Below are 17347 nucleotides of genomic sequence, written 5' to 3' on the forward strand. Positions count from 1 at the left end.
TAAATTTTCTTCTCAGTAAATTGAACCTTCTTTCAGCTTTGTTCACATTCACTTACTCTAGTTTGTATTTTAGTGTTATTCCTTGTTCTTCATCAGTTAATTGTGCCTATAATACTAGGAGGAAACAGACTGATCACAGACACATATAGTAGGGAGATGTAAATATGCATATTCAAAATTATTTGAAAATGATTATTTATTTTGATGTCATTTAAAGTTCATAGTACTCTGATTAATCTTAATTCCTTTTCTATTGTGTCATACACTGAAGATGAAGCAAGTATTTTAGCAATCTCTATTTTATAATATTGTCTCAAAATTCTTCATACATACTTTTCCTAACTAACCTGATATTGTCAATTCAGCTTCGGATATTTGAATATTTGCTTCCTTTGTTATTTAATGATTTAAAAGTTTTTCATCTTTCAAAAGTTGCATACAATCCATAACTGAAATATATGATAGAATCGGTTGAGCTTTTTAAAATCCTTGTGTTACCTTTGCATATTTGGGGGAGAAATTTCCAAAATTATGGTCTGACAGGAAACAGCTATTGTTTTCCACTTGTCTACCAAAGAAAATGAATATTCATACAATTTATAAAATCACCCTGTAACTGTGGCTTGGCAGTGCATCAACTGGTAGTTTAGTTTAGGCTATAGTTTAAACTAACCACAGTAATCACAAAAGGAGACAACACTAGACATAATTTTCAAGCTGAGGAAGAAAAAAAACATGCCACTCAGAACAATTATGAACAAATGAAGAATATTATTTCCATATGGTCTACTTTAATGCAATAGATAAGTAATATATATTTTTAAGAGAGAATTATGTCAAAATAGCTATTTTTAAAATGTTAATTGAATTGCATCATTGTACTATTGTCTTTATTGTTATTAATATTTTTAGATATCTTTTATTTCCTCATTATTGGAAACTAAAAAACAAGAAGCACTTTGATTTCTGGGTATTTATTGCTGGATGGGCAATGTAACAGAATCTTGAAAGCTTGTCAAAGCAATTTTTCCATTCAAATTATATCTACCATAATTAAGGCAGAACTATTTTGAATTTCATTCTCATGCTTTCCTCCTTCTTTGGGTTAAGGTGTCTTTTTTCAATATCCTTGTTTCCTATTCCTATTTTGTTAGATATTCTATCACAAATCTTTAAGGTACTCATTGAAGCCAAGATATCTGTTGATAGGGATATTTACAAATTAAGCCATTCCATTGGCTAAGGTTCTTATCACTAAAACAACTCCTTGAGTGGAGATATTAACAAACAACACAGTCACTTGCTGCATATATTTACTATTAGAATAGTTTTCTGCAAAAAAAAAAACTTTTAAGGCAAGGCAGCTTCTTATCAGCTCTGTTTACAATCCAATGTTTAACCTATCCCACTAAAGTGGAGACCAACTACTGACCTTCCCCTTATGGGGGCTTCTCATGACACTTCCTTCTGAGCTGACTGGCTTGTCACAACTCATCCAATTTTGCCTCTGTTCTATAGTAACTGGCCATGTCACTGACTATCTGCACTATATATTATGCAGCATTCCAATATTAAAGACTATACTGAAATAACTGTATGATGCAAACCAAAACTAATAATAACTATGAATTGATATTATGTAGCAGCTCATCTTCTAGCCAACTCTGGGCAGCTTCCAATTAAAAATTAAAATAATATATACAATATATTAACACTATAAAACTACACAGATTAAAACTTTAAAATATTAAAAACAAAAGTGCTAAATCAAGTTTCTAATGTTCAATAATCCAATCTTATCCAGCACTTGTGAGAGGTGGCAGGTCTTCAAATCTTTATGGAAGCCTAAGAGGATAGAGCACTGCCAAACATTAGAGGGCAGAGTGTTTCATAGGGCAGAGGTTAGCAATGAAAAAGGCAAGCTTCCTAGCTCCCTTTAGAGTGCAAAAGCTAGGGGAAGGAACTAGGAATGTGCCCACCTTATCTGACCCATGAGACCATCTATTGGAAAGGTGTGCCACATATGACTTTAAAGGTGATGACCAGCACCTCAAATTACATCTGGAAAGAAATTGGAAACCAGTGCAGTTCATGCAACAAATGGGAAAATTTATGGGGCCTCATTATTGTGTGGACTTCTGCATTATGGACTGGTTGAAATTACCTGGTGGTCTTCAAGGGCAGCCCCAGGTAGAATGTGCTATCAGGAGGATTAAACTTTTTCTTCCCCCTTGGTTTGTTTACAAGCTGGGAGTAAAACACACCAGACAATCAATAAACGTCAAATATACAGTATAATATTTATTCATCTAAAGTTGTTAAATTGCTTTGGATGGGCTGTCATACAGAACAGTTCCTGGCCTCTCTTTTTATAATGTTTTGTAATTTGGAGATTTAGCCTATTATCATCAATGGAATGGAGTGTGTTAGTTTATTACAAACATTTCCTTATACAGTTGGGGGGGGGGGGGTATATGCCTTCCTATTTATGTTACACATATGATTTTTTATCTAGAGATAAAATAGAGGTGTTTTTGTATGTATAAATTATGTTTTCCTTTACATGGATTTGCTATATGATATCTCTTTTGTTTCTAATGAAGTAACCAGTTTTAGAATAAAATAGAATAACAGAGTTGGAAGGGACCTTGGAGGTCTTCTAGTCCAACCTCCTGCCTAGGCAGAAAACCCTACACCACTTCAGACAAATGGTCATCTAACATCATCTTAAAAACTTCCAGTGTTGGAGCATTCACAATTTCTGGAGGCAAGTTGTTTGCTTAATTGTTCTAACTGTCAGGAAATTTCTCCTCAGTTCTAAGATGCTTCTCTCCTTGATTAGTTTCCAGCCATTGCTTTTCATACCAACTTGCAACTTTAAAATGACATTCTTGCCTTCAAAATTCATAAGAGAATGCTTCTTCTTTTTTTTACCTTTCATGCCAATTGGGCAAAGAAAAAAGAGATGAAGTAGCTGGATATGGCTAAGGAAGTTATCTTTAGTATACACAATATTTTTCTGGCATATGCCTCTGTATTTTGTTAAAATAATGGATTTTCAAACTCAACATGTCGATATAATTGTTCTACTGGGGATCAGCTCCATTCACATGAATAGGATGCATTCTAGCAGAACTAAAAGTAATTCAGCCAAAACCTATTTAGAAGTAGAGAATTTTGCCTCAATGGAAAGAAGATAAAACATGTATTTGTCAGGTCTGAATATACAACCATGCAAACCTTTGACTAGAGGGAATAAATCCTATATGATGACTGAGTAGCAAAAAAAAAAAAGCTCCGAAAACAGCTCAAAAAGCCAACACCAAAATAAAGAAGACAGCTGCCTGACAGCTGTTTTTGTCAAAAGAATTGTTTCACTTGTAAAATTTCCTGAGGCAAAAAAAATAGATAACTGGCAGTTCTGTAGTGATTACACCAATGTCCCAAAAGTCAGTTAAATTATAAACTTGTCACAAAAATGCCAATTTTATGTGGTGGCAATAACAAATGACAAATCGCACAAGGAATAATTAACACATGAATGTTCAACATTAGAAACAAGCCCACTTGTTCCTCCATTTCAACTTACAAAGAGCCATTTGCTGACTATCTGTAGTCCAACTCTTGGTTTCACTCAAGCAGTTTTAGCCTGACTTGACCTAATTTTAGGTTGAAGATCTGGTAAGAATCCAAAGAAGCACAGCTGAGGTAATTAAACAAACTGTTGGAAGACCATCACATTTTAAAAATGAAGTAACTTATGAAGTTGCTCAGGGCACACTTCTAATGTTCTAAATATTAGATGCATACAAATTGTGATTTAAGGATTGGGTGAACCTCCCAAAAAGTGACCAAACATTTATTTATTTCAAACTATATTTAAAGAGACAAGGAATCAGCCAATTAAAACCAAAGAATAGCTATTATGAAAAAGAGCTTCAATCAACAATTTTGTTAAGTAAAAAAAGGCTGCTTTTCTACAGTTATTTTAATTGAGAATGCTTAGTTGCTAAGCAATATATAAAAGATTTCCTCCTGAAGGAAAGCATCAGAACAAATGCTAAATAAAAATATTATGGACACTTTTCACTTGAAGTGAAAAGTCACAACAAACTTTGAATTTGTTATGTGGATATGCAAAATATGAAATAATCAGATGTAAAGATGCAAGACTTCAGCCTGTGCATTTGAGTTTTTGAGTGGCCTCTCACAGGCTACATATTCAAAAATAATAATAAATATAAGCAGGGAGATAAATTAAGATTATTTTAATCTTAATGAAGATTAAATCGAAATTTGATTTAAATTTAAATTTAATTTGTTAAAAAACTATATATAGATATATTTATATATTTATTACATTTTTGTTTATTAAATTTATTTGCCACCCATCTAGCCACCAGGTGACCCGGCAGTTTACAAGCTTAAAAGCAATACATCTACAAAATATGTATGTGTGTATCTATATGTATGTATGTACACACACAAGTACATAGTAATAATTAAATTATAAATTATTGCAAAAAAATGGGAAAGGAAGTAACAAGATGTGCAGGTTGTGAGGTGAGATCTGCTATTAATCCATCATCACCCCCAGCGTGACAATTTACCACATGGCTCCCAAGCCAACTGGCAGAGCCAGGTTTGCAGGCCCTTAAAAAAGTTTAAAGGGGTTGGAGCAGATCTCACCCTGAGGAGAGATGTTCCAAAGGGCAAGATTCATGGCAGATAAGGCTTTTCTTGACTCTATCAGCCGAAATTCCTTGACTAACAAGATCTGCAGTATGCCTCTTCTACCAGTGAGGTGGGATGGGCCTATCCCATAGGGATGAGGTGAATATATATTGTATAACATATGGAAGGAGTAATTTACCAAACCTTCATATCAAAGATTGCAATTTGGTGGTGGTAAAGGGTTCTAAGAGCCTAATCCCAACATACAACTCCAAGAGCTCTGAAAATGTGCATTGTTCATTAAATACGTAGGTTTCTTATTTATCAAAACATTTTCAAGCCATTTAGATTAAATCATTAGTCAATTCTGTATTTAATTTATTATAAAATAAACAGCTAACAACTTAAATATTATTTTGTTTTATAAATTAGTTGTGGAAAAAGCATAGATTTTTATATAATTTGGACAATAATTTATTTAAAAAAGAAAAAAAGACGATCAGAATAATTTACACAAAATTATGTAGGTATAATTTGGATATGATGATATAAAAAAATAAAATGTTAACCTATTTTAATAGCCTTTCAAAATATTGGAGAAATGCTGCCACCATCTGAGCACATATATAAATAATTAAAATAAAAAAAACATGAAATTAGTATGAATTCTAAACATTATATTCCATTTTTCCCAAGAACTAAAAATTAAGTTAAGTATCCCTGCCCCCCCAAATATAGAAGCCTCTCTTTTCCTAATGGTCAACAACCACAAGCTTCGAGACCTCATTTTTATAATCTCCTGAACTCTCCTTTGCCATATTGCCAAAGTTTGATGGCATAATTTTCAAGCACAATAAAAGTATAGTATATTTTTATATTATATTGCACCTGAAGAGGCACAATAAAAGTATAGCATAAGTTCTAGAATAAATGGGAGATATTAAATTAACAAATAATTGTGAATAAAATCCCCTACACTCATACAAAGATTTTTTAAAAATTCCAACTTCAACCAAATATATTATGTGTTCATATCCATTATACATTTCCCTCAAAGGAAAATAATATTTAACATTTTACCTTAGGAATACAGCTAGTCCTTGAATTACAATCACAATTAAGACCATTTCTGCTGCTAAGCGAGACAGTTGTTAAGTGAGTTTTGACCCATTTTATGTCCTTTCTTGCCACAGTAGTTAAGTGAATCATTGCAGTTGTTAAGTGAATCTTGCTTCCTTATTGACTTTGCTTATCAGACAGTGGCAAAAGATGATCACATGGCCCTAGGTTACTGCAACCCTCATAAATGTGAGTCAGTTGCCAAGTGTATAAATTTTGCTCATGTGACCAGAGGGATGCCGCAATGGTTATAAGTGTAAAAACTGCCACAAGTCACTTTTTTTTAGTGCAGTTGTAATTTCAAACAGTCACCAAGTGAACTTTTTATTTTTTTCTACACTCTATAAAACATTGCTCATCTTGAAAATACCTAGTTGTCTCTAATATTTACTCTTGATTATTCTTTTTTTAATTTTTTTATAAATTTTTATTTTAAACACATAAACACATCAACAAAAACAAACACATGATTTAAAACAACATAGGAACAAGAAGTTCCATCGTATATCATACAGCAGTTCCGTATCGGTTTCTTTGCAGTTAGTGTTTTCCCTTCTATACATTTCTATCTTGCATTCATGGTCTCCTTATTCGTTATCCATTTTTATGTACAATTCTATATTTATTTATACTTAGCTATTTATAACCAAATATTGTTTACCTATATTGTGCTTTTTATTCTTACTGTCATTTATTATCTTACATACAATTATAGGTATACATTCACATATTCTTTTTCTTTGCCATTCTTATACTATTGTTATTCCATTTAAAAGGTTATAAGGTACAGTTTGGATTGCTTTGTTTACCATCCCTAGCGCCTGTTGTAACACCACCTTATTTTCTCTTTCTTTTCTTTTCTCCCTCCCTTCCTTCTCTACTTCCTTCCTTTCTCCTCATTACCTTTCTTCTTCCCTTACCTCTCCTCCACTCTTCCTCTTCCTTTCCTACTATCTCTCCTCTTTCTCTCCCTTCCACCCTCCTCTCCTTTCCCTTCCTTCTTCCCTCCTTTCTCTACTTCATTCCTCCTCTCCTCTCCTTCCTTCTTCCCTCCCTTTCTTTTTCTATTGTTATAGGTGTCTCTTTCAAATCTCAATTTATGTTTTCTGGGGATGGTATTTCCACAAACCCATATAGTTTCATATCATTTCCTTTTTTCTCTTTCGTTCTACAGTCTATATGCCAACTATCGTCCTAAATTGATTTCACCATTCTTAACCCTCTTATTTTATTAAACATCTAGGCTCTTTATTTTGGTGCATTCAGTCCATTCAAGTTTATCGAGATAATTGTTATTTCTTGATCCATCTTTAGCTGGGGTTGTTTTTTTTACTTCTAGTTTGTATCTGACTTTTCCCTCTCGCGCCTTCCTTCTCTGCTCTCTTTTTCTTGCCTCTGTTCTTCTCTCCTATTTCTTTCGTTGTCTTCTGATGTTTCCTCCTCTTGACCTCTAATTTCTAATTCCTCTTTGCTTCCTTGTTCTACTTCCCTCTTGCAGTATTCTTCATAGAATTTCTGTGCTTCTTCTATATTCTCTATCTTATATCTTTTTCCTTGCCAAGATACCAGAACCCCTTCTGATACCAACAATCTGTACATTATTGTTTTATTTAACTGGTTTGTTAAAAATTGGTACTGCCTACGTTGTTCCTAAATTCTCCGTGGAATCTGTTTAAGCGTGATCAACTCTTTTCCCTGTAGTGTAATCGTCTCTTCTCTGGTTTTTTTGTATACTTCACCTCTCGTTTTTTTAGCAAATCTTGCATGCACTTCTCTCAGAAGTCTATATCTTCTGGCATAATTAGTATGCACCCGATAAGCTTCATTGTTGTCTCCTCTCAACGCTTGTTCTTTTTTTTGAAGAGATTCGGTGAGGATTTTAATCATTTTTCCTTTCAGGTCTTCCTCCTTCTCTTCCGGTAGGTTTTGGAATCTTAGGTAGAATGCAGCTCTTTCATTTTCAAGTCAGATTATTGATAGTTCTAATTCTTTATTAAGTTGTTTATATTCCAATTCCATTTTTCCCATCTTCTGATCTGATTGTTCTATTTTTTTCTTCCATACACTGGATTTTCTGTTCATTGATTGCTAAGGCATTCTGTATCTTTTCAATTTTATCATCTACATTCTTGATAGTTCCTTTCAATTCTCCCATTTCATTTTTCATTTCTTCATAATTCCTCTTTGTCTCTTCATGATTAGTAGTTGTCACTTCTTGGCTTTTCACCAATGTCTCTTGTATCATCTGGAGCATCGATTGCATACTCTGCATCGTTGGAGCTGGTCCTGCTGTTTCTGCCATCTTTTCACCTTTCTCCAACCCCAACGCACTCTCAATTGATCTTTGATTTGATTTGAAGAGGGGGGGTGTTGCTGAGATCACATTGGATGTAGTTTTTTTCACTAATTTTACTGAAGTTGCCATTTTTATCCCATTTATCCTTGCCCACAATTGCATATAAGTTTAGTTTTACTTCTACTTTATCAGTAATATCAATGATGTAAATAATTGTATATTTCAATATTCAACAATAATTAACCTTCCTTAATATCACATTTCAATACCTAAACATTCCTATAGTATTCTATCCCATTTATTTGATTTTTGGTCTTTAATTAATATATATCATAGATTTATATATCACACTATTATCTTATACCAATAAATGTCTCTCAATTTTATCAATTATACAAGTATTCAATTCTAGTAATTAGTCCCTCTATGTATATATATGTATCAGCTTATGTCACCGTTAGTTTTCTTGCATCAGACTTCACAGTTCAGATTTACAGTCCACTAGGTGTCACCCTCTCCTCAGTGTCACTGTTAGTATCCACAAAGCAAAGGTCTCCTTCCAAGACAGTCCTCTGTCTATTGTCTCTGACACTGTTCCAGGCTCCGAGGCAAATAAATATAAAGTACTTATAAGTTCAACAAAGCAGCAGAAGGAAGAGTGAGCAGAAAAAAAAAGGAACTCAGTATACCAACCCAACTGTTAAACCATCTCTTCTCTGAACTTTCCAAACCTTTTCGGCAAATATTATTTTACACTCCTGTTGTCCATGTTGGGTTTTCGTTCTCACTGTGGCTAATTCCTTTAACTTATTCCTGCTGTCCCTTCCAACTCAGCGTCTCAGCGTCTCTGCTCCACTTCTTTTCGGCAAAATTGAACAGCCTCCTTCCCGGCGCCTTCTTCTTTCCAGCTCACCCTCTCTGCCAATTTCACGTTGCCCTTCTCTTTGGGTTGTTAGTAATAGTAACAAGTATCCAATTTCAACTGCTTCTCTCTCTGTTTCCTTCCTTCTTATGCAGTCGCCATTGTTCTGGTCCTAACTAAATGGCAGGATAGTTCCTCGTCCGTTTAGGGGGCTTCTCCAATCCACTGGGGGATTTGCCTTATCAGCCCAGCATCTACAGAGTATCCCCTTTAATCTGCTGGCCCCTTCAGGATCAACAGCACTCAAAAATGAGCCCAAAAGAAGAAGTTATAGTTAGAGGTTAGGAGAGCTCCCTTTCCTCTGCTCTAAGCACGGTGACATCACCACAGGAAGTCCACTCTTGATTATTCTATTGTATATATTTTTTTGTTCCAATGTACAACCTCATTTCTAAGTTGCTTCTTATTTCATTTATCTTACTTCTTGCTTTGGCTAAGTCTTTCCTATTTCTCCTTTAGTTATCACTGACTTATCTGTTACTGATATGTAAGCTGAAACTAATGATGACAAATGGAAATATGAGTTTATGTGTTTTATATATTTAATGATGATGCTAGAAGTTATGTTAAATCAATTCAACTCTCAGTAAGCAATAACGTTTACATCTGTGTCACTTTAGATCCTCAAAGTTATTCCCTGAATTTACAGGCAAGATAAATCTGTTTCTGTTTTCATTTGATATTTCTATTGAAGTCCATATACCTACCCTTTTTGAGGTAAATCAAGTAGTGCCTGTCTAAACATATCTATCTGAACTTAAACAAGTGATAAATTAAAGTAAACAAAGAAAAAGCCTTTTGAACTCTGTGGCCTTTCAGTAGAAAAAGATACCTCATTCAATTTCCATGCCCTCATGAACAAAGTTTTGCCTTGGAATTTTTACAACTGCAGACGTTTTCATAAAAGTTATATGCCAATATTTACTATTCTAAGAAAAAACAGTCCCTCTAAAGAATTACTAATGTTGGACAGAGAAACAATTTTATCTTTTTATAATCCCTGGATAATACTTTTAATGGATTATCCCTGGATAATCTTTTAATAATCTCTGGATCTTACATATTTATTTAATCCTCTTTTATAGCCAAATGATGTTTGTTCAGTTCTTTTGATTAATTTTATGTTCTTTATTTTAATAGAAAATGTATTTTTAAACTAGTTGAGATTAGAATGTCAAGGTACATATGTTCTGATCATCTATAGACACAATCTATAATAACATGTGCTATACCTCAACGTATTTAAGAGAACTTGAAATGTATCCATCTCATCTGCAGGAGGGAAAAAACCTTGATAGAAGCAAAATCAAGACATTAAATTAGATCAGGGAATATTTTGTAAAATTCTATAAATACAACAACTTCCCATGTGGATCTCTATTGTCATAAGCAACACCAACAAATATGATAGTATATAAAAATCGTCCAATCTATTACTTCTTTAACACATGTGGGAAAACTGCAATTTGTGGGACAATTGCAGCCCCTCCAGCAACTCAAGATCATCTTGATGTAATTTAGCAACAAAATGATAATTTCTCAGTGGTGTAATTTTCAACTTAGTGAAATGATTCTATGAAGCCAGCACAACCCTCCCTACATTTAAAATCTCTCAAGTCAAGTGAAACTGACCATGAAGAATTTGTTATCCATTCTAAAAGGGCTCAGGCCATCCAATTTGAATGGGAGGAAGCTTAAACTTATAAACTTTTGTAGATAACTAGAACAAAGCATAAGGTATTTTGGTCTTGTATTGCATTGTATCCATATTCTAGAAAAGCTTTTTTTAAAAGGCCCCATGTAAAAATGCTCTCAAATTATGAACTGCATTCCACAGATTCAAATCTGAATATTAGTATATCTTTTTCCCCAAACTAAATAGTTTGAATCTAAACAACAAAATTAAACCACAGGTCTACATTTTATCTAATTCTCTTTATAAACTTTATCAAATCTGGCAATTCCACAAGACTTAGTAAAAATAAATCGAAATAACTCAGTTCCCACAAAACATTGGCAAGCTATATTCAATGTTCTTCGGGAGAAACCTAACTCTGAAATACAAGCCAATGATGTCTTCATAGCTGTAGCTTTATTCTACAGATTACATCCAGCAAACCACAAGCAGCAGGAAATGTTCATTTTAAATACCATTGGCTCACTTCAGGCTCAAAGCCACTGTCAGCAACATCCTTATTCTATATAGATTTACATTAATAAGCCTAAATAGAAACAGTAACTGCTTTCTTTTAAATCAATCCATAATTTTGCATCTCTCCTGTTCCTAGGATTTTAGTCTTTCTATCTACTTACCTTTATACTTCATGCAGTCAAGGGACCTATACTATTGTTATTGGATCTAATTATAATTTTCCTAAGATCTGCTAAAATCATATTAAAAATATATTCCAGCACCAAAGATCTATCTACGAAACCAGGATTTCAGAGCACATGAAAGTGGTCACAGAATCCCACAGTATCTTGCCTTACATATAAGCACAGTTTGGTGTTAAGTACAAGAGCTTTAAATTGATAAGCTTCCTACTCTGGTTGATCATTAGAAGACTGGAAGCTTTAATCAGAGTTTCTTATTATATCCAGACCAGAAATTTTAGTGTTAAGAAATCAAAACCATCCACCTTAATTTAAAGGTTTCAATAAATCACAGTTAACTCTTACCTTCTCAGACATCCCCCCTTGTACTAATAACATAAGAGCAAACTTGATGTGAAAAACAGACGCTGATGGAAGGTTAAACATTCCCAGCCTACATTCTTAACTTCAAATGTAGTATCCCTAGCCTTAAAAGAAGTAAGAATAAAAGCTGGCAGAATATGGTACACATTATTTATCACATCTAATTCAGTTTTATATATAAAGGAGAACAACATTAATAAATAATTGGCTAATATAACATAATGTCTTTACATTGTATTAGTTTATGACATGTACTGAAAAGGTAATCTGGAATAAAAGAAAAGTAACAGAGAAATAGAGCACTAGGATCATTGTGATTCCTGCATTTAAGCAGTTATACAATCAAAGAAGAGTGTCAGTACTCCTCAATAATGGATACAATTTAAAAAATAAAGAGAAACTTAATGAAATTTAAGCAGTGTATTTCCCTGCCTTCAGGGGGGAAAATCAGAATTACCCATATTAACTGGTTCTCATGCAAATAACTTTTTAGCATGGGTTTTCTGAGGTCATATTCATACAAATCAGTTTCCCCAACCCTAGTGTTCTCCACAAGTATTAAATTATGGCTCCTGTAGTCCCCATAGCTTTACTGCAGTTTAACAAGGATGAAAGACACGAACTTGGGGAAAACTGATATGCACATTTATATCCATGTAGCTAATAGCTGCTAATATCTGATCTAACTCTTTTAGATGTGCAATACAATGGGCATGTGATTTTCTAAAATCCAACTACTAGGACAACAAGCCATTTTCTACAATCCAACTACTAGAACAAGAAGCAATTTTCTGTAAATTCCTTGCAACATAGTTCGAAGCAATTGTAACCATGCCAACATGTTGAAAACAAGCTAATCTATGCTATATTGTGGAAGTCACTGGAAGATCTATGAGGCTGAGTTTGAACATCAGATACCAGATACAAACTAAAGGAACTAGCCATCCCGCTTTATGCCCTGATTAAGTGCTTCAAAATACACCTAGAAATGTAATGAGCTGGAATAGATGTTCTCATCCTATGGGTGATACAGTTATGATAATTATAGACCTGGAAAGAAGCAGATTGAGGAAGGTTGTTCCAGAAAGTTTGATCAGAAAACTTCAAATATCCTAAAGCATAGGTTCAGGCTAAAGGTCCAATTTTTTTACAGTGATGGAACTAATGGAAAATAAATAAGATCTTCATGTTGTATAATTAAATAATCATTAAAGTATATCAATAAAGTGACAACAAACTTGAGCGTAAAAAGTATATGAACATAAACAGCTACAGATGTGTAATAGGAATAGCTACTATCTTTGTTTACTTAATGAGAGGCACCTTGTGTAGTACTTAGAGCATGAGGCTAGAAACTGGGTTTTAGCCCCACCTTAGGCACAAAACCACCTGGGGGATTCTGAGCCAGGCATTTTTTTTTCTAGTAAGCTAGCCTTAATAAGCTATCAATGGCAAACAACTTCTGAAAACATTGGCAAGAAAATTGCACGAACTTGTCCAAGTAGTCACTAGGAGACAGCATTAATTCAAAGGCACAAAACAAACAAATGTTTATTTGATATCGCTTGTCCAATGGATTTAACATTAAAATGGATGAGGCGCAAATCAAGAACTTCTGTATGGTTATAATAGTGCAGATGAAATTAACAATTACAAAACCATGTCTTAAATTTAAAATTAGGATGAAGTGCTTTCCTTATTTTGGTGGTTATAGAACTTCGAACACTGAAAAAGAAAATGGCAAAGAAAAATTAAATAATAATTAGAGTAACATGGAAGTATTATGAAAAAGAACAGAGATGGAACGATAACAGTGGGAAGTAAATTTTACTGCAAAGAGCAGATGAAATACAGGTGAAGAGGAAAAAAATACTCACCAAACCACCACAAGTGCTAAAGGAAGCAAAGGATCCAGGATAATGCAGCACAGACCCACTATAGTAACAGGCTCTCTCTGTTTGTGTGTGGATCAAATTTGGGGTACTCTTTTCATTCAATAGTCGTTCCTCCACTGCAAAACCTGGTGCTAAGAAGCGACTGTCCCTCTTAAGCAGCAGATAGAGCTCCTGAGCAAAAGCTGGTATTCTCAGCAACATCTCATCCTCATCTTCTGAAGGAGATACATATAGATGAGATGGTTGCTGAGAAGTACCATTAGATCCCTGAGGAAGTGGAGACCAGTGATAGAAATCCTGAGATTCATATTCATCCTCTGAAGTTTCCCGAACTGGCAGTTGCTGGTGCTGGTGGTCAGATGAGGAAGAAACTGAGCGGATCTCACGAGAACTACCCACTCCCTGAATGGATGCAGAGGTAGCATTGATATTGCTGCTGCTATTCCCACAGTTACCATCAAGACTGCAGCTGCCTCCTGCACCACTCCCTCCAGTGGATTCCTGTTGGCTTCTACTCCACAGGGCTGGGTAAACAATCTCCCACTCTTCAAAATCTCCCAGAGGTTGTAGACCTGCAAAAATTCACATAGACTGAAATTTACACACTCTGAATTGCCCCCAACTCTAAAAGTTGCCATAAATGGACGCCAGATTTAGGACTCATCAGCATAATTTTAATACATCCAAATGACTTAACAGCATTGATCCATACTGCTATTACCAATAGAAAATCAGTTTTCCTTTGTACTCATTGTAAGAAAAAATAATGTGTTTGGGGAGCCTCTTTATATTAGTTGGCTGAAAATGCTATTTTTACATATATGTTGCATTTATATTTTAGCTTTTGTTAGCTGCCCAGAGTAGAATTGGTGAGATGAGTGACTATGTATGTATGTATGTATGTATGTATGTATGTATGTATGTATGTATGTATATATATATATATATGTATATATATATATATATATGTATACATATATATATATATATATATGTATACACATACATAACTAAAGGTGTGCACAGATATCTACAAAATATCTGCTGACGACTAATGTGCTTTTCCCTTATTTTTTCTCTCTTTGTATGTATATATGCGTGTGTAGGTATGCATGTACATACATATACAAACATACAGTCAATATTGTGTTAAAGATTTATTTATTTATTTCTACAATGTATCCCTGTTTCAATATAAAAGGATATTTTTTGAAATTTGTAAATAAAGCTTGAAGAGTATCCACAGCTTCTAATTGAATTAAAAGATAGTCATCTCATTTTATCCATTTGAACAATTGTAGTCAAATAATGTGGTAAGGAACAGTAGTAGCCTTTCCCAATGTGATGTCCCCTAAACTATGTTGCTGGTTGAGATTTACAGACCACCATCCATACTAGACTGGGAAAGGCTGTTAGAAGTCCCAACTAAGTAGTCAGTCAAAATCTCACCAGTATCATCAGAAGTAGCCTCTCTTTCAATCTAAGCATCTCCAGCATAAGGATAGTTGTTATAGGTTTAAGTGGCTGAATACCCAGGAGTTTTTCCTACAATATCAAGTAGGAACAAATTTGCACAAATTTGTAATTAAAAGGCAGAGACTACAAAAATATTTGCCAAGCATCTATGTGAGCTTTAGGGCTAATAAAAAGTTAAGATGCCACCTGATGGCAGAGAAAGGAGTAAGAGGGAAGGGGAAATTGATTTACTCAAACTTTTATTTGTTTCACCAAAATAAGCATCCTACATAGATTAGGATTACGGGTAAAAAAATGTGTAAAAAACCTATAATCTTTTGTTGTATATCCCATTCCTAAATTAAAGTATTTCACTGTTTAGCCAATAAGAATTCAGTAAGAATACAAATGACAGTAGAAATTCTGAAGCATCATATGTGTAAATATAGTTATAAATTTATAATTCAAAACATTAATTTGTTGTACATTCCATACAAATATATTTAGTGAATTTAAACTTCTGTAAATTGTGGATTTGTGCACAAAAAGAAAATTGTTCTATGTGGAAATCTTTGAGGTTTAATATTTGAAGTGCTTAAGAAATAAAAAAAAAATCTGAAATAATCTGATGAAAATGTTAGCACACTGCATGCAGATATAAGGTAAAAAAATTATTCTCTTGCTGGTATTGGAACAGTCCTCAAGAAATAATACAGTTTATTAACATTTGACTTAGTTATTCTATGTTTTAAATCAGATAATATTGCCTCAAAAGAATATAAGATCTGTTTCTGCAGCAAAGGCAAATAAGACTTAGTTTTGCTTCTAAGGCAAATAAGATTGGCAAACAGAAAGAAATTAATCCATCAATATATCAAAGTACAGATCCTATATATTTTGAATGTTACAGGCTTTTTGGGGTGTATTTAATCTTTAATGGGCAATTTTTGCCACTTTTAGTTATTTATCAAATAAATAAATAATTTGGGGTGTATGAGAACTAAAACTTCATAAACATTCTCATGCAGATGTGAATCAAGTAGCTCATCCTAATGGAATAAGAAGATACTCCACCTGACTACACTCTGGAGAAACATATCCTTGTAAGCATGTCCTGCCAAGTTGCTGCTGAATGTTGTTTGATCCTAGAGAATACTTTGGCAATCACTTGAAGAAAAAAAGTTAAATCTAAGTTTACTGTTCAATATCAGAGCAGCATTCTCAAGCTGCGGGCAAATTCTTTCTGAGCGTGTGCAGGGTGTCTTATAAATTATATCCTTCCCTAGCAGTGTGGAAGTATTTGATAGATGGATAGATTCATACCGTTCAATAACACTGCACCAAAATGTATATTTAAGATCTTCTACTCCTAGAAACTACCAATAATGATACATCTTTGCGAGACCTCTTTGTGTCACTGTGGTTCCTTATTACCTTGGGCAAGGCTCTTGGCCATCATCCGGGGCCAGAAATCTCCGAAGAAAAGAAAGTGGTTCCGATTATTGAGCAAACATGAAGTACTGGGACTCACCTGAAGTGATCCGATCTGACAGGAAGCACAGCTGATAAAAGATGCAGCAAAGGTGGCTCAGCCGTCTTTCCCTTTTCGCCTCCATCCAAGCCGCGGAGGTGGGCAGGGGGAGCGACCAAAGTACCCCCTTTTCTCTTCCGGCGCCTTTCTTTGAGGAACCTTGCAAAAACCGAGGAAAAAGCTGCTCGCGCAAGACGCCGAGCCTGCAAAGACTCCCTCCTTCCTTCAGTTTGTGGGAGGAGAGCAGAGAAAATAGCGGGCTCGGCAAGCCTCTTAGCAGGAGCAGGAGCAACAGCAAGAGTAGCTCAGCAGTGGCACCAACCCCGAGCCTCTCTGCTCCGGTTCCCGAGCAGAGTGAAAGCTGAAGCCCTGACAAGGGAAGCCACCTCAGGGGGCCGAGTCAGGCGGCAGCCATGCCAGCAGAGGTCAACAGAAGAGGGCAGACTGGCTGAAGGAAACCCAAAGAACCGTGCGAGAGGGAGAAGGCGCAACTTGCTTTGGTGGAGAAGCCGGCCGCGGAGCGGACAGGCAGAGAGAAGGAGGGAGGGGGCGAGGGAGGGAGGGACGGCCACGCGGAGCAGTGGCGGCGGCAGCAGCAGCAACAGCGGAGAGGTGGTGGCACCCCGCACGCGCACAAACACACACATACATACACCCAATCCCGGCAGTGGACGGTGGGCTAACGGCGAGGAGCTCTCCCTGGGTGGGAAGTGGGCGGAGGAGGACTCAAAAGAGAACGAGCGGGCTCCCCAAACTCC

General features: G+C 35.1%; 1 protein-coding gene across 1 annotated transcript in view; it reads right to left on the reverse strand.

Annotated features, from left to right (window-relative positions):
* ADAMTS19 (ADAM metallopeptidase with thrombospondin type 1 motif 19) overlaps positions 1-16842 on the reverse strand; it is a 99054-nt gene extending 82212 nt beyond the window's left edge. The window contains exons 1-2 of the mRNA XM_032214776.1: positions 16590-16842; positions 13586-14175 (exon numbers count right to left, since the gene is read on the reverse strand). Coding sequence (XP_032070667.1) covers positions 13586-14175; positions 16590-16674 — 675 coding nt within the window. The 5' untranslated portion in view covers positions 16675-16842. The remainder of the gene's footprint in view (positions 1-13585; positions 14176-16589) is intronic.
* Between the last annotated feature and the right edge of the window lie 505 nt (positions 16843-17347).

This window comes from Thamnophis elegans, chromosome 3, assembly GCF_009769535.1.
Source record: "Thamnophis elegans isolate rThaEle1 chromosome 3, rThaEle1.pri, whole genome shotgun sequence".
In the NCBI taxonomy this organism is placed as follows: Eukaryota; Metazoa; Chordata; class Lepidosauria; order Squamata; family Colubridae; genus Thamnophis; species Thamnophis elegans.